The sequence below is a fragment of the Phycodurus eques genome, unplaced genomic scaffold, assembly GCF_024500275.1.
Source record: "Phycodurus eques isolate BA_2022a unplaced genomic scaffold, UOR_Pequ_1.1 contig_25, whole genome shotgun sequence".
Taxonomy (NCBI): Eukaryota; Metazoa; Chordata; class Actinopteri; order Syngnathiformes; family Syngnathidae; genus Phycodurus; species Phycodurus eques.
The window spans coordinates 509,622-536,028 of record NW_026904022.1 but is presented as its reverse complement, the minus strand read 5'-3'; the positions used below and the strand labels follow the sequence as shown (position 1 = coordinate 536,028).

The window sequence follows — 26,407 nt, the reverse complement described above, 5'->3', positions numbered from 1 at the left end:
ATGTAATGATTTTCCTTCCTTTATGTGTGATTAATACTGTCAAAAGGGGGGAAGCTGAGTTGGAAAATGTATGCTTTATATCTATCAAATACGACTTCTATGAGTTTGATGCAACCTTGACATGCTTTATTGTTCCGTTGTGACTAGTGGCTGTTTTTCCGGCCATGCTGTGCGTATGACTTGTTCCTAGCTATGTTGTGACGACTAACTGTCTTTGGATAAAAATAAGTTGAGTGCAGCTGGACCAAGAGAACTGTTTTGCTTTCCTTTGCTTCTCCATCTCGCTCACTTCTGCATAACGGAGGCGATTGTTTTGCTTCGACTTCAGTCAGGGCTGACCCCTCGTAAGACTTGTACCTTTTCCTCTCTTTGCAAAGACGTTTATGCCGTTCAGCCTCCGGTCTGCGCTCGACCCGAGCGCCCTCTCGGTCGCTCCATTTGAGTCGGGACACCAAGTTCGGCGCCATACAAGCAAGCGTTCGAGCGAGATTTTCATCTCCAAAGGTTTCGTGCTCGGTGTGGATGAGTTATTTTGGTAAAAGTTAAATGTACTTATACTTAGGCTTGTGAATTCATTGCTTGTGGCTAGCAATGGTGTGGGCTTTAGGCAGAGGGAAAAGCAAAAAAAAAAATTATTCTGAAAAAGAAATGCAGCGCCTTCTGTTAGTACACTTTGTTGTTATCGTTGCGTTGTAAATCGCCAAACTGGTTAAAACCCCATCACGATGAAAATGGAGGCCTTGAAATGAACAAGAGCACTTTATCGCGATCGTGGGCGGAGGCGGTGAGTCACTTGCTTGGTGACGCAGGATTGCGTGTCGCTCGCAGCGGAGATCAGCGCACAATGAAAGCTTCAAACCAGCAGGAAAAAGCTGTCGGCAAGCTAAAGTTCATCATTTCACCAGCAGCGATCTAATCTTAGTTTCCTCACGGTCACAAGTGCTCAGGACTCTGCGTTGTCACGGTAACGAAGTGACACTCACACTCAAGACAGGCTGCGGCTGCTTCCTGCCACATCCGAGATGGCTTCTAGGCGACCTGGATTTCTTGCAAAATATAGTGAATTTTGTGTGTTTGGGTTGGACAAAACCTTTGTATCGCCTCACACAGGGCACCACGATGTAGCATATATTGGTTGGGATAAAAACGTAACGTGACTTCCAGTTTAGGGGGCATTTCATCCGGTTCAGTTGACAACAGATTTGACATCAGAGATTCAAATTTGCAGAAATACAGTCACTTGTGGCGTTTGTTTAAAGTTATTCAAATATTAGATCACATTCAAGTCCAGTGATGACTGTGATGAGTTAATTCGGGTTTGCAGTGGCCTTCCGTCACCTGTGGGTGTCGCTCGTGTCCCGTCCATTGTCCCAGCCCAGATGTGCAGGCGTCACGGAACACAGCAGGAAGGAGAAGTCTTTGTTGTTGAGGCTCTCCAGGCTGGCTTGGTGGTGGAAGTTAATTCAGTTAGCGTCCGCGTTCGAAACCAGCTGTCTGTGTCTCTGCTTTGATGCTTCGGCCAAACTTTCTTTAGATGTCTTTTGTGTTTACAGACCGACTCCACGGGGAAGCTGAGATAGGTATGCGGAACAGCACGAGACTGGGGGTGCTGGGTGTCCTCTTTAATGGCGTGTCCGTTACAGATGGGTAAAACCTCAGGACAAAGTGACGAAAAACCTCTATGTCTCGTAATATGAGGGTTGCTACAGGAATTACATAAGAGTTCTTGATAACCAGAGTTCTTTTGTCAAATCCAAACACACACAAATGACAAATGGTTGTGGATTTCTATCGAAAATTTAATGAGATCCAACAGGGGAATCTACAGGCGAACAATGCAAAGAAAAAGCAAAACAAAGGACAGACGAACATTGGTAAAAGAGACTGATGAAAAGGTCTGATGTGTCTTCGCCACCTCGTGGTGAGAGGTAGGGCTTCCTGGCTAAGCCAGTCTTCGACCCAAAGGGGGAACCCAGGCGAAAGGGGGTGGTCTATATATATCTATATATATCTATATATATCTATATATATATATATATGCACACACACACAGACACATATCTATACACATATATAGATCCATACAGTGGGTACGGAAAGTATTCAGTCCCCCTTAGATTTTTCACTCTCTTATATTGCGGCGATTTGCTAAAACCATTTAAGTTCATTTCCCCCCCCTCAATGTACACACAACACCCCAGTTGTCTCGCCATGCTGCACTATTTGCATATACTGGCCACTCATGCCAGAGTAGCACCTGCTCCATTTGCACACTGATTGAGGAGTATCTGTAACATTTGCACAACCGACATTGTCCCAGATGATCGCACTACTCGTCACTTTAAACCGCATACGCTCCTTGAAGTCTCAGCGCCCTTTGCACAATGGTCATTGCACCGGACTATTGCAATATTAGTCATTCGAACTGCTCTAAGTGCTAGAGGACTCTGCATCTTTTTGCACAATTGTTTTTTGTCAATGTCTTGATGTCCCCAAAGTGTTCTGTAAATTGACTGTTTGTTGTACTAGAGCGGCTCCAACGACCGGAGACAAATTCCTTGTGTTTTGGACATACTTGGCAAATAAAGATGATTCTGATTCTGATATAGACAGAAAAAAACAGAATTGTTGAGATTTTTGCAGATTTATGAAAAAAGAAAAACTGAAATATCACAGTCATAAGTATTCAAACCCTTTGCTTTGACACTCATAAATTTAACTCTGGTGCTGTCCATGTCTTCTGAAAATCCTTGAGATGGTTTTACACCTTCATTGGAGTCCAGCTGTTTGCTTATACTGATTGGACTTGAATAGGAAAGCCACACACCTGTCTATACAAGCTCACAGTGCATGTCAGAGCAAATGAGCATCATGAGGTCAAAGGAACTGCTTGAAGGTCTCAGAGACAGAACTGAGGCAAGGCACAGATCTGGCCAAGGTTACAAAAAAAAATGTCAGCCTCTCTAAACAATCTCTCCCGTCGCTCCTGCATTTATTGGAAAATAGGGAGGTTTCTAAGTTTACAAGACATAACGTACTAAGCTACAAGACACAACACACTAAGGGGAAGGTTTCAAGGTGAAAACATGGCACCAACACCTGCCACGTCCCGGCCACGTCCTTCTCTCTGATGATTCCTGCTGAGTCGTCTTCTTGAAGGCGAGACATCTTTCTTTCTAAAAATTGTCCATAATACTAATGCAAGCTAAGCAAATAAATGATAACTTCTACAATATATCCAACAGATGCCCAGACTTCCCTTTCCCCAGCCACTTCATCCAGCTCTTCCGGGGGGATCCCGAGGCGTTCCCAGGCCAGCAGAGAGACGTAGTTTCTCCAGCGTGTCCCGGGTCGTCCCCGGGATCTCCTCCCGGTGGGACGTGCCCGGAACACCTCACCGGGGAGGCGTCCGGGAGGCATCCGAATCAGATGCCCCAGCCACCTCATCTGGCTCCTTTCGATGTGAAGGAGTAACGGCTCGAATCTGAGATCCTCCCGGATAACCGAGCTTCTCACCCTATCTCTAAGGGAGAGCCCGGACACCCTGCGGAGGAAACTCATTTCGGCCGCTCGTATCCGGGATCTCGTTCTTTCGGTCACGACCCGCAGCTCGTGACCATAGGTGAGGGTAGGAACGTAGATCGACCGGTAAATCGAGAGCTTCGCCTTTCGGCTTAGCTCCTTCTTTACCACAACGATCCGATACAAAGTCCGCATCACTGCAGATGCCGCACCGATCCGCCTGTCGATCTCCCGTTCCATTCTTCCCTCACTCGTGAACAAGACCCCAAGATACTTGAACTCCTCCACTTGGGGCATGATCTCATCCCTGCACGCCACCCTTTTCCGACTGAGGACCACGGTCTCAGATTTGGAGGTGCTGATTCTCATCCCAACCGCTTCACACTCAACTGCGAACTGCTCCAGTGAGAGTTGGAGGTCACGGCTTGATGAAGCCAACAGAACCACATCATCTGCAAAAAGCAGAGATGCAATACTGAGGCCACCAAACCGGACCCCCTCTACGCCTCGGCTGAGCCTAGGAATTCTGTCCATAAAAGTTATGAACAGAATCGGTGACAAAGGGCAGCCTTGGCGAAGTCCAACCCTCACCGGAAACGAGTACGACTTACTGCCGGATATGCGGACCAAACTCTGACTCCGGTCGTACAGGGACCGAACACCCCTTATCAGGGGGTTCGGTACCCCATACTCCCGAAGCACCCCCCACAGGACACCCCGAGGGACATGGTCGAACGCCTTCTCCAAGTCCACAAAACACATGTAGACTGGTTGGGCGAACTCCCACGCACCCTCGAGGACCCTGGTAAGAGTGTAGAGCTGGTCCACTGTTACACGGCCAGGACGAAAACCACACTAGACCTTACCAGGGAGGCTGAGGAGTGTGATCCCCTGTAGTTGGAACACACCCACCACCCCAGTCTGCTAATCCAGAGGGACTGTCCCCGATGTCCACGCAATGTTGCAGAGGCGTGTCAACCAGGACAGCCCTACAACATCCAGAGCCTTGAGGAACTCCGGGCGACTCTCATCCACCCTGACACCACCGGGGCCCTGCCACCGAGAAGCTTTTTAAAAAAAAAAAAAAAAAAAAAGGCCCGATAGGACTCCTTCTTCAGTTTGACGGCATCCCTCACCATTGGTGTCCACCAACGGGTTCGGGGATTGCCGCCACGACAGGCACCAACCACGTTACGGGCACAGCTCCGGTCGGCCGCCTCAGCAATGGAGACGCAGAACATGGTCCACTCGGACTCGATGTCCCCCGCCTCCCCCGGAACATGAGCAAAGTTCTTTCGGAGGTGGGAGTTGAAACTCCTTCTGACAGGGGATTCCGCCAGACGTTCCCAGCAGACCCTCACAATACGTTTGGGCCCGCCACATCGGACCGGCATCTTCCCTCACTATCGGAGCCAACTCACCACCAGGTGGTGATCAGTTGACCGCTCCGCCCCTCTCTTCACCCGAGCGTCCAAGACATGCGGCCGCAAGTCCGATGACACGACCGCAAAGTCGATCATCGAACTGCGACCTAGGGTGTCCTGGTGCCAAGTGCACGTGTGGACACCCTTATGCTTGAACATGGTGTTCGTTATGGACAAGCCGTGACGAGCACAGAAGTCCAATAACAGAACACCGCTCGGGTTCTGATCGGGGGGGCCGTTCCTCCCAATCACGCCCTTTTAGGTCTCACTGTGAGTATTGAAGTCCCCCGGCAGAACAATAGAGTCCCTAGCGGGAGCGCTCTCCAGCACCCACTCCAAGGACTCCAAAAAGGGTGGGTACTCTGAACTGCTGTTTGGTGCATAGGCACAAACAACAGTCAGGACCCGTGCCCCCACCCGAAGGAGGAGGGAGGCTACCCTCTCGTCCACCGGGGTGAACCCCAACGTACAGGCGCCGAGCCGGGGGGGGGAAATAAGTATAGCCACACCTGCTCGGCGCCTCTCACCGTGGGCAACTCCAGAGTGGAAGAGAGTCCAACCCCTCTCGAGAGGACTGGTACCAGAGCCCAAGCTGTACGTGGAGGCGAGTCCGACTATATCTAGTCGGAACTTCTCGAACTCACACACCAGCTCGGGCTCCTTCCCTGCCTGAGAGGTGACATTCCACGTCCCGAGAGTCAGCTTCTGCAGCCGGGGATCGGATCGCCAAGGTCCCCGCCTTCGGCCACCGCCAAGCTCGCATTGCGCCCGACCCCTATGGCCCCTCCCACAGGTGGTGAGCCCATGGGAAGGGGGACCTACGTGACCCTTTCGGGCTGTGCCCGGCCGGGCCCCAATGGTGCAGGCCCGGCCGCCGGGCACTCGCCTTCGAGCCCCACCGCCAGGCATGGCTCCAGAGGGGGGCCCCGGTGACCCGCGTCCGGGCAAGGGAAACCTGAGTCCATAATTTGTCTTCTTCATAAGGGGTCTTTGAAGACCCCTTATACAATATATGCAAAGTTAACAAGCCTGGACTCCTTGAAAGAGGATTGTATAGGAAAACAAACTATCATTAAAATAATGTGCAATAATTGTAGTCGTAATCATTTAGCCATGTTCTGTTTGGGACTATGATTTCAAATAGGTAAATTAATTTGAAAAATAGTGTGAATAATCATAAGTGGTATTTTTATCTGGTGGTGGTACATATAATATCATCGCTTGCCACCGTGGTGGACCTAGGTTCAAGACCCCGACTGGATCATCCGCCAACATCCCCCGGACTCACGGCTGTGGTGTCCTTGAGCAAGACACTGACACCCCAAAAATGATCTCCGGGCGCTTCGGCTGCCCCCTGCTCCAGTGTGTTCCACTAACGTGTGTGTGTGTGTTCACGTGTGCATGCATGCATGTTCATGACAATAAAAGATGATTCTTCTTCTTCTTCTGTTTTGTCTGCCACTGCTTGTTTGCGGATAAACATCCTGTTCATGATCAAATATTTTGCAAATATCATATCTCGAGTCACTGTCAAGCTTTACTTTCCCATGGTCATGCTGGACCTCCTCAAAAAAATGGTGCAACCAAATCATGTGCTGGTGCTTTTCTGTTGGTCGCACCAGTGGAGAGCCCTGCCCAAATGCTTTGTCATTTGCTACAGGAATACAAAACAGAAAATCGTGCCAAAAAGGAAGAAAATAAACGGTTCTACATTTCGAGTCATTTTGAATACATTTTCAGAACACCAGTCATGGTCGGCTCATTGCATCACATAACTTTAAATTCCGGGAAAAATGAAAATAAGTTTTGGTTTTTTAATGTTGAAATGGGTCCGCATATTGTGAATTATGGTCGCATTATGGTCGTGAAAATACGGTAGTTTAACTGCCTTTAGCTTTGTGCTGCTTACGGCATGGTCACCCGTTAGCTAAAAAGCTAAAAGCTAACTACATCGGTAGGGTTTACCTGTGTGGGACGCTTGTGTGGCCAGCGGCGACCCTACGCGATGTGTGGCTCGTCAGATTTCTGGTGTGTCCCACGAACCGCTCCCGCTTGGACCCCAGTTTGCTGCCACCTTGCTAGCTCTCCGTGACTGATGACACACCGGCCGGCTTTGGATTGTGGTATGTGCCTGACCCACGAGCACAACTCCACCACTCCGTTACTTGTGGCGGAGATGTAACTTTTCCCATCCTTTTCAAGCAGGACCCCTCCACCTTTCCACCATATTTTTGAGCACATTCGATCCACATGGTTGTTTGTCGCGAGGATATCATTATACTCTTGTGCGTCATGGAAATTGGCTAACTCTTCCACTCCCGCTGCAAAGGGCGTGCTGTGGTACCTAATTATAGTAGCAATTGATTTGACAAGAATCGCTACTCCCCCAAAAAAAGCACAGATTTTGGTACTCATCCCTATCCGTGTAATTCTAAGTTGAATTTGAGGAAATGATTGCCAAGAGATAGGTTGTGGGTGATAAAAAGGAGAGAAGCTTCTCTCCAGTGTGCGTTCTTGTGTGTCTTTGTAAGCTTCCCTTCAGAGAAAATCTTTGACCACAAACTGAGCAGGCAAAAGGCTTCTCTCCAGTGTGCGTTCTTGTGTGTGTTTTTAGGGTTCCCTTATCAGAGAATCTTTGAGCACAAAAAGAGCATTCAAAGGGTTTTTCACCAGTGTGCGTTCTTGTGTGAGATCTTAAGTTTGCCTTACGAGAGAATCTTTGACCACAAACTGAGCAAGAAAAAGGTTTTTCTCCAGTGTGTGTCCTTGTGTGTCGTCTTAAATCTCCCTTATCAATGAATCTTCGATGACAAACTGAGCAGGTAAACGGTTTCGCACCAGTGTGTGTTTTTGTGTGTCTTAATAGGTTTCCCTTTTTAGAGAATCTTCGGCCACAAACTGAGCAGCCGAAAGGTTTCTCTCCCTTGTGTATTCTCAAGTGTTGTTTCAAACGGCTCTCAGAAGCCAAACTTTTCCCACATTGAGAACATTTCCATTGTTTGCTGTCAGTACAACATGTCACATCACCATCAAATATGGACTCTTCATCATCCTCATCAACATCAGTGTGAGGAGAGTGTGACGTTAGGTCGTCACTACCTGATAGTGGAGCTAAAAGGCCGTCTGTTTGTGATCCTCCATAGTGGTCTCCATCACCTTCTGTTCTCATGCGTTGAATTGAACTGGAACTGCTGCGTGGAGGCTCTGCCCCTCTGCTCTCCTCACTTTGACTTTCATCTTCATCTTCACTCTTCAAAGGGACACAAGTCGATGGCAACTTGGTGATATCCTCCTCCTCCTCCTCCTCCTCCTCCTCCTTGATGCAGCGGTTCTCATCCACCTCTTTTTTCATGTCGGGAGACTGCGGCTCCTCTTTGCATTTCATGTGATGGACCTCTTTGTCCTCCTCTTCCTCTTTAATTTGGGAGGACCCTTCATCTTTCTCTTTCATGTGAGGGGGCTCCGGCTCCTGCCACTCAGGACGAAGATCGTCAATGACGCCTGAAAGACGACAAAAAATAAATAAGTCAAACCCGGGGTTTGCTAAACTCAATTCTCATGATGTGATTTTAATGTTCTGTAGTATTGTTTATATTTACATTTAAGGTTATTAGGAAAGTCAGGTGAGTTAAGATTTATGAGAAATAATTAGAGCCGGCTGTCACCTTTGAATAATTTTAGAATTCTATCGATCATTCCATTAATTACTTGAATAATAACAAATGTAAAAATACTAGGGCTGCCACAACCGATTATTTTGACAGTCGACTCGTCACCAATTATTTGTGCAATTAGTAGACTTATTGGATCGTATCGCTGGCACTGTGGCGAAACATCCTGTCCAAATTTGCTAAATTCCATATTTTTTCAAGTGTTGAAAATGGCTTGCTTTATTTGACGATGCAATGTGGCTTAAAAACCTCAACTTTCTCAGCCGTTTTTTGCCACCTGTACCAGCTTTTTTGGAGCGTGTTGCATTGATAAAATTCTAACTTAATGATTATTTGCAAAAACAAAGTTTATCAGTTTGAACATGAAATATCTCGTCTTTGTAGTGTATTCAATGAAATATAGGTTGAACATGATTTGCAAATCATTGTATTCTGTTTTTATTTAAGTTTAACACAACGTCCCAACTTCATTGGAATTGGGGTTGTAGCATTGTTCCATCTTGCTTTGGAGACACCGGCGTTGCAAACTCGCGGAGTGGCCGGCCGCCTCCATCACCGGTCCGGCGCAACACTGTACACTCCATGTGACGACGTCTGGGTCAGCCCGGGAGTTTTTTTTTTTTTGGAGTCAAAATAGTGGCCAGTGGCTCGATGTGACGGTATGTCAAAAGCATGTCTTTTTATACACTCATGGCTTGAAATGTCGCCCCAGGGGTGCCGATATTTTTTAGCACAACTATACGTGCTCTTGTGTGTCTTTGTAAGCTTCCCTTCAGAGAAAATCTTTGACCACAAACTGAGCAGGCAAAAGGCTTCTCTCCAGTGTGCGTTCTTATGTGTTTTTAGGGTTCCCTTATCAGAGAACCTTTGAGCACAAAAAGAGCATTCAAAGGGTTTTTCACCAGCGTGTGTTCTTGTGTGAGATCTTAGGTTTGCCTTACGAGAGAAAAGACTGAGAAAAGTTGAGGAATGCTCACCAAACACGTGTTTGGAACATCCCACAGGTGAACAGGCTCATTGGCAACAGGTGGGGGCCATGATTGGGTAGAAAAGGAGCTTCCCTGAATTGCTCAGTCATTCACAAGCCAAGATGGGGCGAGGTTCACCTCTTTGTGAACAATTGCGGGAGAAAATCGTCGAACAGTTGAAGGACAATGTTCCTCAACGTACAATTTCGAGGAATTGAGGGATTTCATCATCTACGATCCATATCATCATCAAAAGGTTCAGAGAATCTGGAGAAATCACTGCACGTAAGCGGCGAGACCGAAAACCAACATTGAATGGCCGTGACCTTCGATCCCTCAGGCGGCGCTGCATCAAAAACCAACATCAATGTGTAAAGGATATCACCACATGGGCTCAAGAACACTTCAGAAAACCAATGTCAGTAAATACAGTTCGGCGCTACATCCGGAGGTGCAAATTGAAACTCTATTATGCAAAGCAAAATCCATTTATCAACAACACCCAGAAACGCCGCCAGCTTCTCTGGGCCCGAGCCGATCTGAGATGGACTGATGCAAAGTGGAAAAGTGTTCTGTGGTCCGACGAGTCCACATTTCAAATTCTTTTTGGAAATTGTGGACGTCGTGTCCTCCGGGCCAAAAAGGAAAATAATCATCCGGACTGTTATGGACGCAAAGTTCAAAAGCCAGCATCTGTGATGGTATGGGGTTGTGTTAGTGCCAATGGCATGGGTGACTTACACATATGTGAAGGCACCATTCATGCTGAAAGGTACATACAGGTTTTGGAGAAACATATGCTGCCATCCAAGCAACGTCTTTTTCGTGGACGCCCTTGCTTATTTCAGCAAGACAATGCCAAACCACATTCTGCACGTGTTACAACAGCGTGGCTTCGTCGTAAAAGAGTACGGGTACTAGACTGCCCTGCCTGCAGTCCAGACCGTTCTTCCATTGAAAATGTGTGGCGCATTATGAAACGTAAAATACCTCAACAGAGACCCCGGACTGTTGAACAACTGAAGCTGTACATCAAGCAAGAATGGGAAAGAATTCCACCTACAAAGCTTCAACAATTAGTGCCCTCAGTTCCCAAACGTTTATTGAATGTTGTGAAAAGAAAAGGTGACGTAACACAGTGGTAAACATGAGCCTGTGCCAGCTTTTTTGGAACGTGTTGCAGCCATAAAATTCGAAGTTCATGATTATTTGCTAAAAACAATGACGTTTATCAGTTTGAACATGAAATATCTTGTCTTTGGAGTGTATTCAATTAAATATAGGTTGAACATGATTTGCAAATGATTGTATTCTGTTTTTATTTATGTTTAACACAACGTCCCAACTTCATTGGAATTGGGGTTGTACATGAGCTAATAACGTGCATCTCATTCTTAAATACTTGATGCCTCCATTACTTTTGGTGAGAGTTTTTACCTTTTGTAGGAGGCCTACTATTGAATACAAATTACAAATGGATGTGAGCCTTATAATATGCAAACACATGTCATGTATGGCGACCTTTCGCTGTCTGAGCATTTTCCAATCCACAATTGAATGATTAACATTTCTATGGGTCAAGAGACTGGCAGGCTGTTAGATATATCTTAGTAGTTATCATTTATTTGCTTAGCTTGCATTAGTATTTTGCATTAGTAGCTTGCATTAGTATTATGGACAATATTTAGATAGAAAGATGTCTCGCCTTCAAGAAGATGACTCAGCAACATTTGATGGAAGGGCGCCTTGACCAAGGACGTGATCGGATGTGGTCGGGGACGGGACAGGTGTCGGCTGGTCCTATGTTTTGTGTTGTGTCTTAATGCTTAGAATATTATGTCTTGTAGAACTCTCCTATTTTCAAATAAATGTAGGAGCGACGGGGGAGATTGTTTAGAGCGTGTTGAGAGGCTGTAACCTGAACAATCTCCCATGCGCCCTCCTCATGAGTAAAATGACCAACGTCTTCATTCCTTTTGTGTTTATTCATAATAATGTTTGGTGAGATAAATCCAACATTAAATTGGTCCTTCGAGCCGGATGTCAACACACCCGAGGATTCCAGTTGTGGAGCCGACACCCAGTTAAGAGACCGTGGCCACGGCAATTGAGACCCTTTCCGGGACTGGTCTTCGTTCTTCTCAACTGGGATCTGAAGGTTGACGACAATCCACAGGATTGAAGACGACTGGTGAGTTAAATTTTTAAAAATTTTTTTGAATGAATGTATCGCGCGACAAAGAAGTCTGCGGCGAAATAAACCTTGTGTAATACTAGTCACTGGCAAGTAACTGATGGACGGCGGAGTCCGACAAATTCCGCATGGACGGCGGAGTCCTATACGTGCTGAAATTCCGTGTTAAAATAAAAAAAAATAATAAAAAAAATAAAGGACGGCGGAGTCCTAGACGTACTTAAAATTCCGTGCCTTCGTGTTTCCGTGTTTCCATGTTTTCGTGTGTTTGTTAAAACGTTACTAATATCGTGTGTGTGTGTGTAAAAGTTTGGATGTAAGAGACTGGATTGTAAGTGACAACTGAGTTTGGAAGCAAAGGCAAGAAACCTCCGCCCCATTCGGGGTAGAAGGTTGAGGTTTACCAGAACTCAGACATTCATTGTCACCCAGTCATATTTTGAATAAAGTCAGTATTAGGTCACTCTAGGTGCAAATAAACTGACTTCCAAATTCACAAAAATGGGAAACAATAACAGTAAAACGAATCCAACAGAAAGCCTGACGTGTAAAGATTGGAAATATGTACAACTACAAAACCCTTCCAAAATAAAACATTTAAACACGTGGATAACCAAATACAGTTTCGCTGGCCAGCTGAATTCGAGAAAATTAGTTCAACTTCGAAACAAAATAAAGGAACGGCACAATAATAATATATCACAAATGGGAAAAGATGGATTTGACGACTTACTTTTTTGGCTAAATATGGCGTCTAAAAGAGAAAAGGAAGAAGAGAAAAAGAAAAACTTAACAGATGAACTAAAAGAACAAACAGAAAAGGATAAAAATATATTGTTCCAAAGACAGGAAGATGACGAGACAGGACTAAAGATAAGAAATGTTAAAACAAAGATAGTTGAAAAACGAAGTGAAAAAAATGATGAGACACAAGCATCAGCGCCCTTGTACCCGGTTTTGCCACCTCATGAGCATCCTCCAACTTGTGAATCAGAAACTCATCGAGTTTTACGATCAGGAGGAGTACAAATGCATTGGTCTAAAAATATGGGGGAAACATTTTCTCCCGTTCCCAAAATGGCAAATACAACCTCAAACGAGGGGGACATGGATTTATATCCGATGATTGAGGTGGCAAATCCAAATGTACAAGAGGATCGCAAAGAGACTATTTTGGTCTATAGAACTTGGACTAATGAGGATGTGAAAAAGGCCGTAGCCGGCCTCATATCCTACAAAGTAGACATTGTCCAGTTTGTTGAGGACATGGAAAATCTTAGACATTCCTACCATTTAAACGGTGCAGAAACACAACAAATTTGGATGACTGCAATGGGGCCTGATTGGCATCTTTGCCGTGGAGATTGGGATCCAAAACATCATGGTGTTATAATGCCACATGATGACAGAGAATTACACCATCGAGTTAGAGCCTTGATAGAAAGAACCACAACCAGGTTCCGCAAAAGGGCGAATTACACGGAAATTGCAAGGATAAAACAAAAAGACGATGAACTATTTGAAGAATACAGGGTTAGAATGACCGCTTGTTTTAAAGCAAACAGCGGATTGACTGAGGATGCAAATCCTCAGGGCCCTTATCAACAACAGTTGAAAAATGTTTTACATGCGAACTCGAGAGAGCACATTAACAAATGGGTCGATAAACATTGGATAAACCTAGCAACTGGCTCTCTGGAGGAATATGTTAATCATGCCCTCCATGCAGAAAGAGTGTTAAGACAGAAGAAAAAAAATAATAATAATGTAGATGTCTTCCTCAACGGAGGAGCAGAAATTTACTATCAAGGCAAAAAGAGAGATAATTTTAGAGGACGCGGCAGAGGCCGTGGGATGGTAAGATATGGTCGAAAATATTATGATAATAACATCTGTTGGTGCTGTGGAAATAAAGGCCACATCGCACGTAACTGCCCGAAGAAAGATAACAAAGAAGACGGTCAAACAACCGCATGACTAAGCCAGCCTGCTTCCCAACACAACAAATCCGCTTCTGTAAACATTATGGAAAATGACGAAGTGGATTTCAATTTACAGGACATTCTAAGTTTGGATACTGAGAAACCTGAAATAATCTTATCAGTAAATGGGAAAGAAATGAACTTTCTTTGCGACACAGGAGCATGTAGAACTGCATGTCGGGAAAAGATTCCAGGTTCCAAACTATCGGGACATAAAGCAATAGTTAGATCAGCAAATGGACAAATTACTTTTGCCATGGAACTTGAGCCTGTGTGGATTAGAGACCCACAGGGGAAAACATGTAGAATGCCAATTTTCGAAGTCCCGGAGTGCCCTGTGAATTTGTTGGGAAGAGATGGCTTATTCCAACTAGGACTTGTACTCATTCCATCATCAAATGGAAATATTTTAGTGAAACGAAAACATGAATTAAAAAGAGAAGATCTCTATATGACACTGGAAAGCAGACAGAATACATTCTATTACACAATCGATATCCCTGACAAACCACCGTTAAACATGGGAGAGACTCTGATGTCTGCAGCCTTGCAGCTTATCACACAAATAGAAGATAAAAAAAACAGTGATGAGCTGCATATAACACTGTGGTACAAAAACACATCGGGTCCAGACTCAGTATATGAAAACAAGTTACGACATGCGACACATGATAACATTACTGTGGATTATCTGTACTCAGACAATAAAGCAAAAGTCGCGGCAGGAATTATTTTATCAGACAAATTAAAGGAACTGTATAAAAATACAAGTGTCCCACATATTTCAATGTGCAAAGATTATGAGTCACAGTGGAAATGTGTGGGAACATTAGTAAAACAAGGACAAGAGGCAGATGATTGGCAACAAATAGAAAACGACCTCGAATACAGTGCATCAACTGGTCTAATCAGGAAGGCAATATTTTGGACAATGCAGGGTGATGAAGGGAGACACATGCATCCTGTATGATTAGACCAGATGATTCTCACTGAAATTGATGAAGAGATGTTGAAAACAGTTCCACAAAAGTTATGGTCCGCAGGACCATTCGATGTAGGCCTTATTAAAGGGGCTTTACCAGTACAAATTAGACCAAAAACGGAATATAGGCCAGGGATTCGTCAATATCCATTAAAACCGGATGCACATGAAGGAATCAAACCGGTAATTGAAGCACTAATTAAAGCAGGAGTTATAGTGGCGTGTCCAGATTCACCATGTAACACACCAATTTTTCCCGTGAAAAAGGCCCCACCTTCAGTCGGTTGGAGGATGGTACAAGATTTGCAAGCTGTAAATTCTGCAGTGATACAGAGAGCAGCATGTGTACCAGATCCACACACATTGTTAAATTCATTAAGAGCAGACGCTACTGTGTTTACAGTAGTGGACATAAGCAATGCTTTCTTTTCTATACCAATAGAAGAGAACAGTCAATTTTGGTTTGCATTCACATTTGAGGGAAAGAAATATACATTTACTAGATTACCACAAGGTTACTGTGAAAGTCCAACAATTTATTCACAAATAATGACAACAAGCATGTCTACATTCACTCCCCCAGGAGGGAGCCAAATCTTATTATATGTCGATGATGTGCTTTTGGCATCTCCAGATGGAGAGACATGCATCAAAGATTCATTAGCCTTACTGCATCATCTAGCAGAGGAGGGACATAAAGTAAACAAAAATAAATTGCAATGGTGTAAAAAGCAAGTCAAATATCTAGGACATAATCTGAGTGTAGGAGGAAGGACTATATTAGAAGACAGAAAAACTATAGTTTTAAAAGCCCCTAAACCGCAAACAAAGAAACATATGATGTCATTTTTAGGTCTGACAAATTATTGTAGAGCATGGATTCCAAACTATGCAGAAATTATTGCACCATTGTCAAAATTGATGTATGAAGCAGACCTTAAAATGACATCACCTGTTCAATGGAATACAGAGGCAGAAAAGGCCTTCTGTGACATTAAACAACATTTGGTGTCCAGTACTGCGCTGGCCCTTCCGGATTATGATAAACCATTCATTCAGATGGTAGATTGTAAACACTATTACATGACCTCCGTACTTACACAACAATACGGTGATAAGCTGAGACCAATAGCTTATTTTTCAACTAGACTAGACAACGTGACGTGTGCATTACCGCATTGTGTCAGAGCAGTTGTGGCAGCTTCAATGGCAATAGAGAGCAGCTCCACAATTGTGTTATTTCATCCATTAACTCTTAAAGTGCCACATACAGTGTCTGCTCTCCTATTGCAAACCAATATGGCGTTTTTATCACCTGCAAGACATTTATCTTGCATGGCCATCTTGCTGTCACAACCACATTTGACTGTTGAGCGATGCACAACCTTAAATCCAGTCACACTAATACCCTTACCTGATGAGGGCACGCAGCATGATTGTCAGGAATTGGCAGAAAAAACTGCTAAATGTAGAAATGATTTGAAAGATCAACCTTTGAATAATGGACAGGTTCTGTATGTAGATGGTTCTTCGAAAAAAAAAATGAACTAGGAAAGATAAAAACAGGTTACGCAGTAGTAACTGATACTGTTGTGCTAAAAGCTGAGTCGCTACCGTCACACTACTCTGCCCAAGCTGCTGAATTAGTAGCATTAACCGAAGCATGCAAAATGATGATAAACAAGGATGTTACAATCTATACTGATAGCCAATATGCGTATTCCACAGTTCATGTTTTTGCACAATATTGGGATAACAGAGGAATGATTACATCAACAGGGAAACCAGTAACGCATGCTGAATTACTTAAACAATTGTTACAGGCAGTGCAGCATCCACGAAAAGTGGCAATTTGCAAATGTGTTGCACATACATCTGGCACTGACAAAATTTCTCGAGGGAATGCATTTGCGGACAAAACCGCGAAAAAGGCAGCCTATAAACCATTTTTGGGTTTAATAAAAAATATTGAGCAACAGACCTTAGATGACCAAACACTAAAAGATATGCAACAACAGAGTCCACAACAAGAACGCAATTATTGGGAAAAACGAGGTTCAAGGCTACAAAATGATATTTATATTAGCACAGAAGGGAAACAAATACTTCCAAAGAACCTATTCAAATGGGCTGCTATATTGAGCCATGGTGTGTCACATGTCTCAACAGGAGGGATGGTGGCACAGATACATCGACACTTTACAACCTATGGTTTCAATTTATATGCAAAGAATTATTGTAGAGCATGCATGATCTGTGCACGACATAATCCTCAAGGGCAATTACGACCTACTAGAGGTCAATTTCCAGTGCCTACATACCCCTTCCAACGCATTCACATGGATTATATAGAATTAAATCAAAGTGAAGGAAAGAAATACTGTTTGGTTATCATAGATGCATTTTCTAAATGGATCGAATTATTCCCAACAAAATCACCTGATGCTCTGACGGTGGCAAAAGCACTATGTAAAGACATCATTCCAAGATATGGCATACCTGAAACCATTCACAGCGATAATGGGACTCATTTTGTAAATCAAATAATCAAAAAAATAGGAACCATGTTCCACATTAATTTGAAAAACCATTGTGCTTACCACCCTCAGAGTGCAGGTCTCGTGGAAAGAATGAATGGGACAATAAAAAATAGATTGAAAAAATGTATGGAAGAGACAGGAAGGTCATGGACACAGTGTCTGGACCTCGTTAAAATGTACATCAACATTACAAGTACCACAGGTTTAACACCTTACGAAACATTGTTTGGAAGACCTTATAGACTTCCGTTGTTGAAACAAAAATGGGAACTTGATGACGAAACAAACTTAGCTGATTACATGAGAAAGTTGTTAGAGAAACAAAATGATTTCAAAGTATCTGCTGAAAGTAAACATGTTTCCCAGCAGGAAACCAAGTTGGTTGGACCGGGAGACTGGGTCCTAATTCGAAGCATCAAAAAGAAGCACTGGCATTCACCGAAGTGGGAAGGACCGTATCAAGTATTATTGACAACTCCAACAGCCCTAAAAATAGCAGAAAGAAACACGTGGGTTCATTTAACACACTGTAAAAGAGTCATTTCAGCTGAGTACTCAAATAGGGAAGGTGAGCAAAAGTCTGATAACGGAGCGGGAGCAGATGTGTAGATTCTGAAAACGCTTGCTGGTCAGTGAAGAAAAAAGACACCAACCCGTTTAGTGAGAACTCAGCAGAATGGCACACCCGCGTTGGTTACGAGATTCGATAAGCTGTTACGCAGCAACTTTGGTTACTATAGTGTTGGTTTTGTTTATGTGGTACGTGGGAAGTCCCACACTAAACGATACAACGCATTTTTTAGATAGGAAATCACCTACCAACTGGACCAATATGACCAACCCAATAATAAAAAATTTGGAAGCATTAACTCGTACCAAAAGGAGTACAGTTGATGATCAGAACTGTGGGCATGACCTCCAAATGCGGCAAAACAGTTTAATATTTTGTGCCCCCCGAAATCAAGATACTTTAATCATAATTCCATATGCGGCTCTCACCAATGAAGCTCAAGAGAATGGGCAGAATTGGGGAAATAAATATGACTGGTATGCATCTATAGGCTTTGGATGGGAATACCTCATTGGTGAAACAGGTTATGATTGGTCCAATTGGTCATTAAAAGCAGCAAAAGAACATAGAAAGAAGTTTAACTTAAGCAAAACGACCCATAATTTAATATTGACATACAAGTCGAGTCACCCAATGTGTTTGATGGTGAGTTTGTGGGCATATACTGCGGGAAAAGATCCCCACTTCCAAGTAGCATTGTGTTATGGGAACCGCGTTAAACCAGAAATGCCATTAAAAACTTCAAAGAAAGGTGGACACATGTTAATGGTTAACAAAATAACTACTGATGATTGGTTCCTTGTAGTCACAGGAGTTTCAGGACAAAATAACAATTGGTTACTATTGGTGGAACAAGCAGCAAATGTAGCAAAAAAAGATTGTGTGGTTTGCATGGGTCCAAGGCCTTTGTTGCGAATAGTTCCGGCACAATTATCACAAAATTGTATTATTCCATTAATGAACGCTACTGTACCAACTAAGGGATGTAAATCATGGGATCGTATATATCCCGTAACAGAAGCAGATAAAAACAAACCGATGTTTTCTACTCTAGTAGCACCAAATAATTTCACTTGTATAAACATGATTAGTAAAGGCAAAAAGTTAGGACCACTGAATGACACACAGTGTAAAGTAACCTTAAAAGTCGGACCAAATTTATGCCAGTATCACGGAGCGACATCTGGTGGTGGTGCGGAGATGATAGACTGTTTGATAGATTACCTAAAGATATATCTGGATTGTGTGCTATTGTCACTTTGATATTGCATGTGTCAGTATACCCTATCCCTGTTCAAGATTTAATGAAAAGGGCACCAATGTTTTTGTCTGATCTAGAACATAGACAAAAAAGAGATTTGTCCTGGCAGGGGCAAAATAATCCGACGTACATCGACGCCATAGGTGTTCCTCGTGGGGTTCCAAATCAATACAAATTGGCTGACCAAGTTGCAGGAGGATTTGAGTCTTTCATATGCTGGTGGTGTACGATTAATAAAAATGTTGATAGGATAAACTACATCCACTTCAATGTACAGAGATTAGGAAATTGGACTCAGAGTGGGTTGGAAGCTGTACATGAGCAGCTCAAGGCTACCTCTTTAATGACGTTCCAGAATCGCATAGCTGTCGACATGCTCCTCGCAAGAGAGGGAGGTGTTTGTGGTATGTTTGGAGAACAATGTTGTACATACATTCCAAACAATACTGCTGCGGATGGCAGCTTGACCAGAGCCATCGATGGTCTACGGACCCTCAATCACAAGATGAAGAGCCACTCTGGGGTGGACACTTCTTTGTGGGACAGCTGGATGGACGTTTTTGGTAAATATAAAACCCTAATTTCACCAATATTGATATCAATTGCTGTTTTTGCAGCCATTCTGACATTTTGTGGATGTTGTTGTATCCCATGCATTCGAGCTTTAATCAGTAGATTAATCACCACAGCCATAACCCCCATGGAGAACCGTATGGAGCTGATGTATCCATTACTGTTTGATAATAAAGATAATGATGATGATAATGATGATGATGATGATTATGCTTTAACTGATTTGTTTCCTGATCCAGATGATTACGATGTTTAAACTATAACATTCATGTATGACAAATCTACTCTGGGTGTAAATGTATTTGTTTCATAAAAATGATTCTACAGTTAAAAATCGAAATGAAGTGACTGTAAGATGATATGAGAATTTGTGCAAATACATGATAAACAGGAGGGAAATGTTAGATATATCTTAGTAGTTATCATTTATTTGCTTAGCTTGCATTAGTATTTTGCATTAGTAGCTTGCATTAGTATTATGGACAATATTTAGATAGAAAGATGTCTCGCCTTCAAGAAGATGACTCAGCAACATTTGATGGAAGGGCGCCTTGACCAAGGACGTGATCGGATGTGGTCGGGGACGGGACAGGTGTCGGCTGGTCCTATGTTTTGTGTTGTGTCTTAATGCTTAGAATATTATGTCTTGTAGAACTCTCCTATTTTCAAATAAATGTAGGAGCGACGGGGGAGATTGTTTAGAGCGTGTTGAGAGGCTGTAACCTGAACAATCTCCCATGCGCCCTCCTCATGAGTAAAATGACCAACGTCTTCATTCCTTTTGTGTTTATTCATAATAATGTTTGGTGAGATAAATCCAACACAGGCTTTCATTAAATCTTTTGTGTAGGCCGAAATTAAAAGATGTCAATCAAATACATCGCCTCAGTCTGGCCAGGTGAACACATTTGTCGAAATAACTTTATTGGATTTAACTCTTCCAGTGCCGGTGACGGAAAATGTCGTCAACGGAAATGCAAGAGTAGAGAGCCTTTTTTTTTTTTTTGTTTTTTTATGGGGTTGGCTGAGAAAGTACCGTATTTTCACGAACATATTAAAAGGCGCAGTGTCTCAGTTACGGTTGATTTCCGTATTTAACACATACATAAGGCGCACCGTATTATTGGGCGCAGGCATGGTAAAACGTACGCAAGCTTAAAACATACAGTAGCAATGCTGCATGCACCCTAAAACAATGTTTTAAAAAGGCAGCGGGAGCAAAACTGAGTTCAGTTGTACTTTATTGAAGTACTTAACAATGTCCACAAACATCCACAAATCCATCAAAGTCCTCAGCTTCTGTATCCAAACTGAAGAGCCGGGCAAGTTCTCCATCAAACACGCCGGGTTCCCTCTCGTCGTTGTCGGACTCAGTCTCGTTGCCGCGCGGCTCCTCAGAAATGATGCCGGCTTTTCCGAAAGCTCGAACGACGGTGCGAGCGGACACGTTAGCCCGAGCATCCACGATCCATTCACAAATTGCGGCGTACCTGTTCGCCATCTGTCATCCATCGCTCCCACGCCGCTCGCAACTTCACTTTGTTTACATCGATGTCCAGCGGTTGGAGTTCATTAATCCATTGGTCTTCCAACACGGGCCACCTCGCCTTGTTTCCGCGTTTTGTTTTTCTTTTTTTCCCCGCGGAAACTCAGCTTCGTCTTCTTGACTCGGCGAAGGATTTGTCGATCTTAAATTCTCTCGCGACTGCTCGATTCCCATGTTCCTCCGCGTAACTGATAGTTTGCAGTTTAAACTTGCAGAGGGGCGGCCGGCTTGACCGGCGCTATATACCTACTGGGTGCGTGCCTTTAGCGTCCTCCTTCACGCGCACCCTTCCCCTTTTAACGTCCGCATGCTGTCCTCAGCCACGTCCGCCGTCCTCTATATAAGCAGCGTGTCGGCAGGAAATGCTCCCAGTCGGTCAAGCGGAGCGCTCATCACACAACAACATTTACAGATTTTGGAACTCGGTGCACACATAAGGCGCGCCGCATTATATGGCGCCCAGTCCATTTTGGAGAAAACGTAAGACTTTTAGGTGCACCTTATGGTCGTGAAAACACGGTACTTAAATGATGAACTACGGCCGGTACATGGCAGCGACGGGTCTCTTTTGGATAAGATCAGCATGAATCACAGGATCAAGGAAAGGCGGAGAAAGACCAGCTATGCAGATATCTATGGAGTGGATGAGAAAAGATGGCAACGCGGGTAAATTCAGACGTTTTGAAGCGACTCACACTCGAACAAAGTATTTGTCACGGTAGAGCTGCTACCGCAAATGTCACGCAAGAGAGGAAAGATGACGGCAATCGTTCTGCCTCAGAGCTAGAAGCGATTGTGCAAAAGATACAAGGGCCTACGATGGTAATTGTTTGCATATCTATTAACAGGTCGTGGATGCTTCCATACCTCCACAGGAATGCCATCAGGACCAACTGCCTTTCCAGTTTTCATCCTCTTTATGCCTTTCTAACTTCCCCCTTACTAATCATGAACACTTCCTAGTCCACCACATTTGCCTCTTCTACTCTCCCTTCTCTCTCATTTTCCTCATTCATCAACTCCTCCAAGTATTCTTCACTACTGGCACCAGTCAACATATTTCCATCTCTCTCCTCTCTACCCAAACCTGCTGCACATCCTTCCCATCTCTATCCCTCCGTCTGGCCAGCCTGGATAGATCCTTTTCTCCTTCTTTAGTGTCCAACCTGCCATACATGTCATCCTATGCCTCTTGTTTGGCCTTTGCCACCTCTACCTTTGCCCTGTGTCGCATCTCAATGTATTCCTTTCGCCTCTCCTCGGTCCTCTCGGTCTCCCACTTCTTCTTAGCTAACCTTTTTCCTTGTAGGATTTCTTGTACTGTGAGGTTCCACCACCAAGTCTCCTTCTTTCCTGCCAGAAGATCCACCAAGTACTCTCCTGCCTGCCTCTCTGATCACCTCGGTTGCAGCGGTCCAGTCTTCTGGAAGCTCCTCCCGTCCACCGAGAGCCCGTCTCACCTCGTCCCGAAAAGCCGCACAACGCTCGTCCTGTCTCAGCTTCCAACACATGGTTCTCTTCTCTGCCTTTGTCTTGCTAATCTTCCTCCCCACCACCAGAGTCTTCTTACACGCCACCATCGTATGCTGTCTCGCCACACTCTCCCCTACCACGACCTTGCAGTCGGTAACCTCCTTCAGATGACATCGTCTTCTTTGGATGAACGCTCATATTTGTTTGGCAAAGTTTGAAGCCGGATGCCCTTCCTGACGCAACCCTCTGCATTTATCCGGGCTTGGGACCGGCCTACAGTTTGCACTTGCTTGTGCCCCCCATTAGGGCTGCATTTTTAAAATTAATTAGATCAATTCCTGCATCATATATTTATATATTATATGACAAATGCATGTGTTTATATGTATATAAAATTGTACATCAATATAGAGAGTATATGGATCATATATAATGAAAAAAAGATTACACCATCCTTATTTCTTCAATTTCTTGTTCATGATAATATATGGTACCATGAAAGGCACATAATACAAAAGCTTAATTGTATTATTAACTATCATTTTGGTTATTATCAGGAAAATCTTAGGAAATGGCAATAGTTAGATATCAGCTCTTATACACAGTGGGGCAAAACAGTATGGTAACATACACACACACACAAATATATATATATATATATATAATATATATATATATATATATATATATATATAGACACAATCACACGCAATGAATATTCCATTCAAATACGAGCACGGGAATATTTTTCCCAACAGAAAGTAGTTCGTCACTCAACAAGTGAGAGTCAGAAAAGGACAAACCTGCTGTGTGTAACACAACACGAGGCTGCATGCGAACAGCGTCCACAAGTTGACGTCGTGGCTCGTCCTCCTCTTTCGTTCCACAAAGTTCCTTCTCGGACTTTGCCGTCGTTCTCGCACACATTGTTTCACACGATAATCACAACACCTTCACAGGCGATCTCGAATTTGCGATGCGTTGCTGACAAACGCGCGCCTCTCTTCGTTAGCGGCTAGCGAGCTAAACTGAGCTGAGCTAAGCTAAGCTAACTAGGCCGAGAAGCGTCCACGTGCAGCACCAAGACGAGTTTATCCGCACACGAAGAGTTCAATTACGTTTTATTTCTTGAAAGTAGTGATGGGCGAACGGTTTCGAGCCGCTCGCAACTAATTCGGGAAGAATTAATGAGTGGAGCGAATTGGGTTCCTCAAACAAACGTGCACGGAAGTCGACCTGGAGCGGAAGTCGTTGCACAACGAGGGAAGCGCATGCGCGGAAATGGTGCTTCGGAGCTTGTGTGGTCGCCAAATATCACGTGACCGTTGCCGTCTGAAGCTTGCCACACGTCACCACGCGTCTCGAGAGCTCCAACCGGATTGGTTGCTGTCATTTGGCGAGGAGCCGCCCGGAACCTTCCAATGTGGAGAAAGGGTTATTTTGGAATGAAAACTTGTCAGTGCATCTGTGTGCCCTTTTGTTTCTGTTCGCAAGTCATCCCTATATAATAAAGATGCACGCGTGACCAACATATTTACTTGGTGGAATCCAGCTTTTTGACTTCGCCTGTTCAAATGAACACAAGCAGACCGATGTAAATAATACATCGACTAACATCGTATTTCGTCATCGCAAGCAACAAACAATTTCATTGCAAGTCATAGTTTATTTTTATTTTTTTTGCTTGAGTTCGATAGTCTCTCAATGTCTTATTTTTGCTTACAATTCAATAAGTTTTGTTTGATAGTCTTGATTTTTTTCAAGTTTTGTGTGATTGTTTTTGGCACAAATCTGATTCCAGCCAACGGATCCTCGGTAAGAAGGCGATGGTGTTCGTTTGCAGCAATTTTTAGGATTGTTTTCGTTTTACACAGTAAATATTGTTTGACTTTTGTATGCTAAAGTTACGCCGAATAATATTTTTTGTTAGCATTTCCCAACTGCGCTCCGCCCATTGCTCGCCAAAATGCCTCATTTATTTGTCGTCATTTCCTTCTACCTCATTTTTAGTGTGCCACCAATGGGGCCAGCGAGGGAAATTAACACGATGGAAACTAAATGTAAAAAAATACAATATAGAAAAATACAGCAAGATGTGTGGTGCTTATTTAGTTAGGTCTCGTTTTTTTTTTTAATAATTGTGCAGAGTTCTCTCGCAATGAGAGCAGTTTGAATGACTAATAGAACAATAGTCCGGTGCAATGACCATTGTGCAAAGGGTGCCGAGACTTCAAGAAATGTATGCAGTTTAAAGTGACCAGTCGTGCAATACTCTGGGACAGTGTAGATTGTGCAAATGGTGCAGATGCTACTCAGTCGATTGTGCAGATGGTGCAGATGCTACTCAGGCATATGAGTGGCCAGTATTGGTCAACAACAGATAGGCAAATAGTCCAGCGTGGCGAGACGACTGCGGTGAGTGCATGAGTCATATATAATTGGCCCCACAGAAGTGTGACAACAAACACAAGACAAATGGCAGCATGTTGCAATGGAATTGTAGGTCAGGTGTTTAAGAAGTTCATGGCAAGAGGGAAGAAGCTGCTATATTCAACCTAATGGCTTTAATGGCAGGGCTTTCTGTTGCCAGTTAACTGATACGGGATGATGGTGAACACTGATCTTGACCAGCCTGTTATTCGTTTCTATATCAGCATCAGAATTTTTTTTCTTGAAATACATTTCATCCTGCAGAGTTCATCTCGCGTTTTTCACTTTTTAAATAAAGTATTTCCTGAATTATACATAAAACGGCGTAAACCGGGAATGAAAGGAGTGTGGGAATAAAGTATTCACTGCTGTAGATAAATGACAATTTTATTGATTTTTTTATTAATATTCAGTTGATTTGTTGGTGTGTTTGTGGATCAGCGGGCACGCGCATTGACAACCCCAATTCCAATGAAGTTGGGACGTTGTGTTAACCAAATAAAAACAGAATACAATGATTTGCAAATCATGTTCAACTTATATTTAATTGAATACGCTACAAAGACAAGATATTTCATGTTCAAACTGATCAACTTGATGGTTTTTAGCAAATAATCATGAACTTGGAATTTGATGGCTGCAACACGTTCCAAAAAAGCTGGGACGGGTGGCAAGAAAGACGGAGAAAGTTGAGGAATGCTCATCAAACACGTGTTTGGAACATCCCACAGGTGAACAGGTTCATTGGGAACAGGCGGGTGCCACGATTGGACAGAAAAGGAGCTTACCTGAATTGCTCGGTCATTCACAAGCCAAGATGGGGCGAGGTTCACCTCTTTGTGAACAAGTGCGGGAGAAAATAGTCCAACAGTTGAAGGACAATGTTGCTCAACGTACAATTGCAAGGAATTGAGGGATTTCATCATCCACGGTCCATAATATCATCAAAAGGTTCAGAGAATCTGGAGAAATCGCTGCATGGAAGCGGCCAGACCGAAAACCAATATTGAATGCCCGTGACCTTCGATCCCTCAGGCGGCACTGCATCAAAAAACGACATCAATGTGTCAAGGATACCACCACATGGGCTCAGGAACACTTCAGAAAACCAATGTCAGTCAATACAGTTCGGCACTACATCCGGAAGTGCAAATTAAAACTCTACTATCCAAAGCAAAAGCCATTTATCAACACCACCCAGAAACGCCGCCGGCTTCTCTGGGCCCGAGCTCACCTTAGATGGACTGATGCAAAGTGGAAAAGGGTTCTG

General features: G+C 43.7%; 1 protein-coding gene across 2 annotated transcripts in view; it reads right to left on the bottom strand.

Moving 5' to 3' along the window:
• LOC133398187 (gastrula zinc finger protein XlCGF57.1-like) overlaps positions 1 to 23,944 on the bottom strand; it is a 41,900-nt gene extending 17,956 nt beyond the window's left edge. The window contains exons 1-2 of one of the 2 annotated variants that reach the window (XM_061669776.1): positions 23,511 to 23,944; positions 3,773 to 8,447 (exon numbers count right to left, since the gene is read on the bottom strand). In XM_061669776.1, coding sequence (XP_061525760.1) covers positions 7,378 to 8,447; positions 23,511 to 23,634 — 1,194 coding nt within the window. In that variant the 5' untranslated portion in view covers positions 23,635 to 23,944 and the 3' untranslated portion in view covers positions 3,773 to 7,377. Of the gene's footprint in view, positions 1 to 3,772; positions 8,448 to 23,510 lie in introns of those variants that run through there. The other variant, XM_061669775.1, reaches the window with a different exon arrangement.
• Positions 23,945 to 26,407: the final 2,463 nt, after the last annotated feature.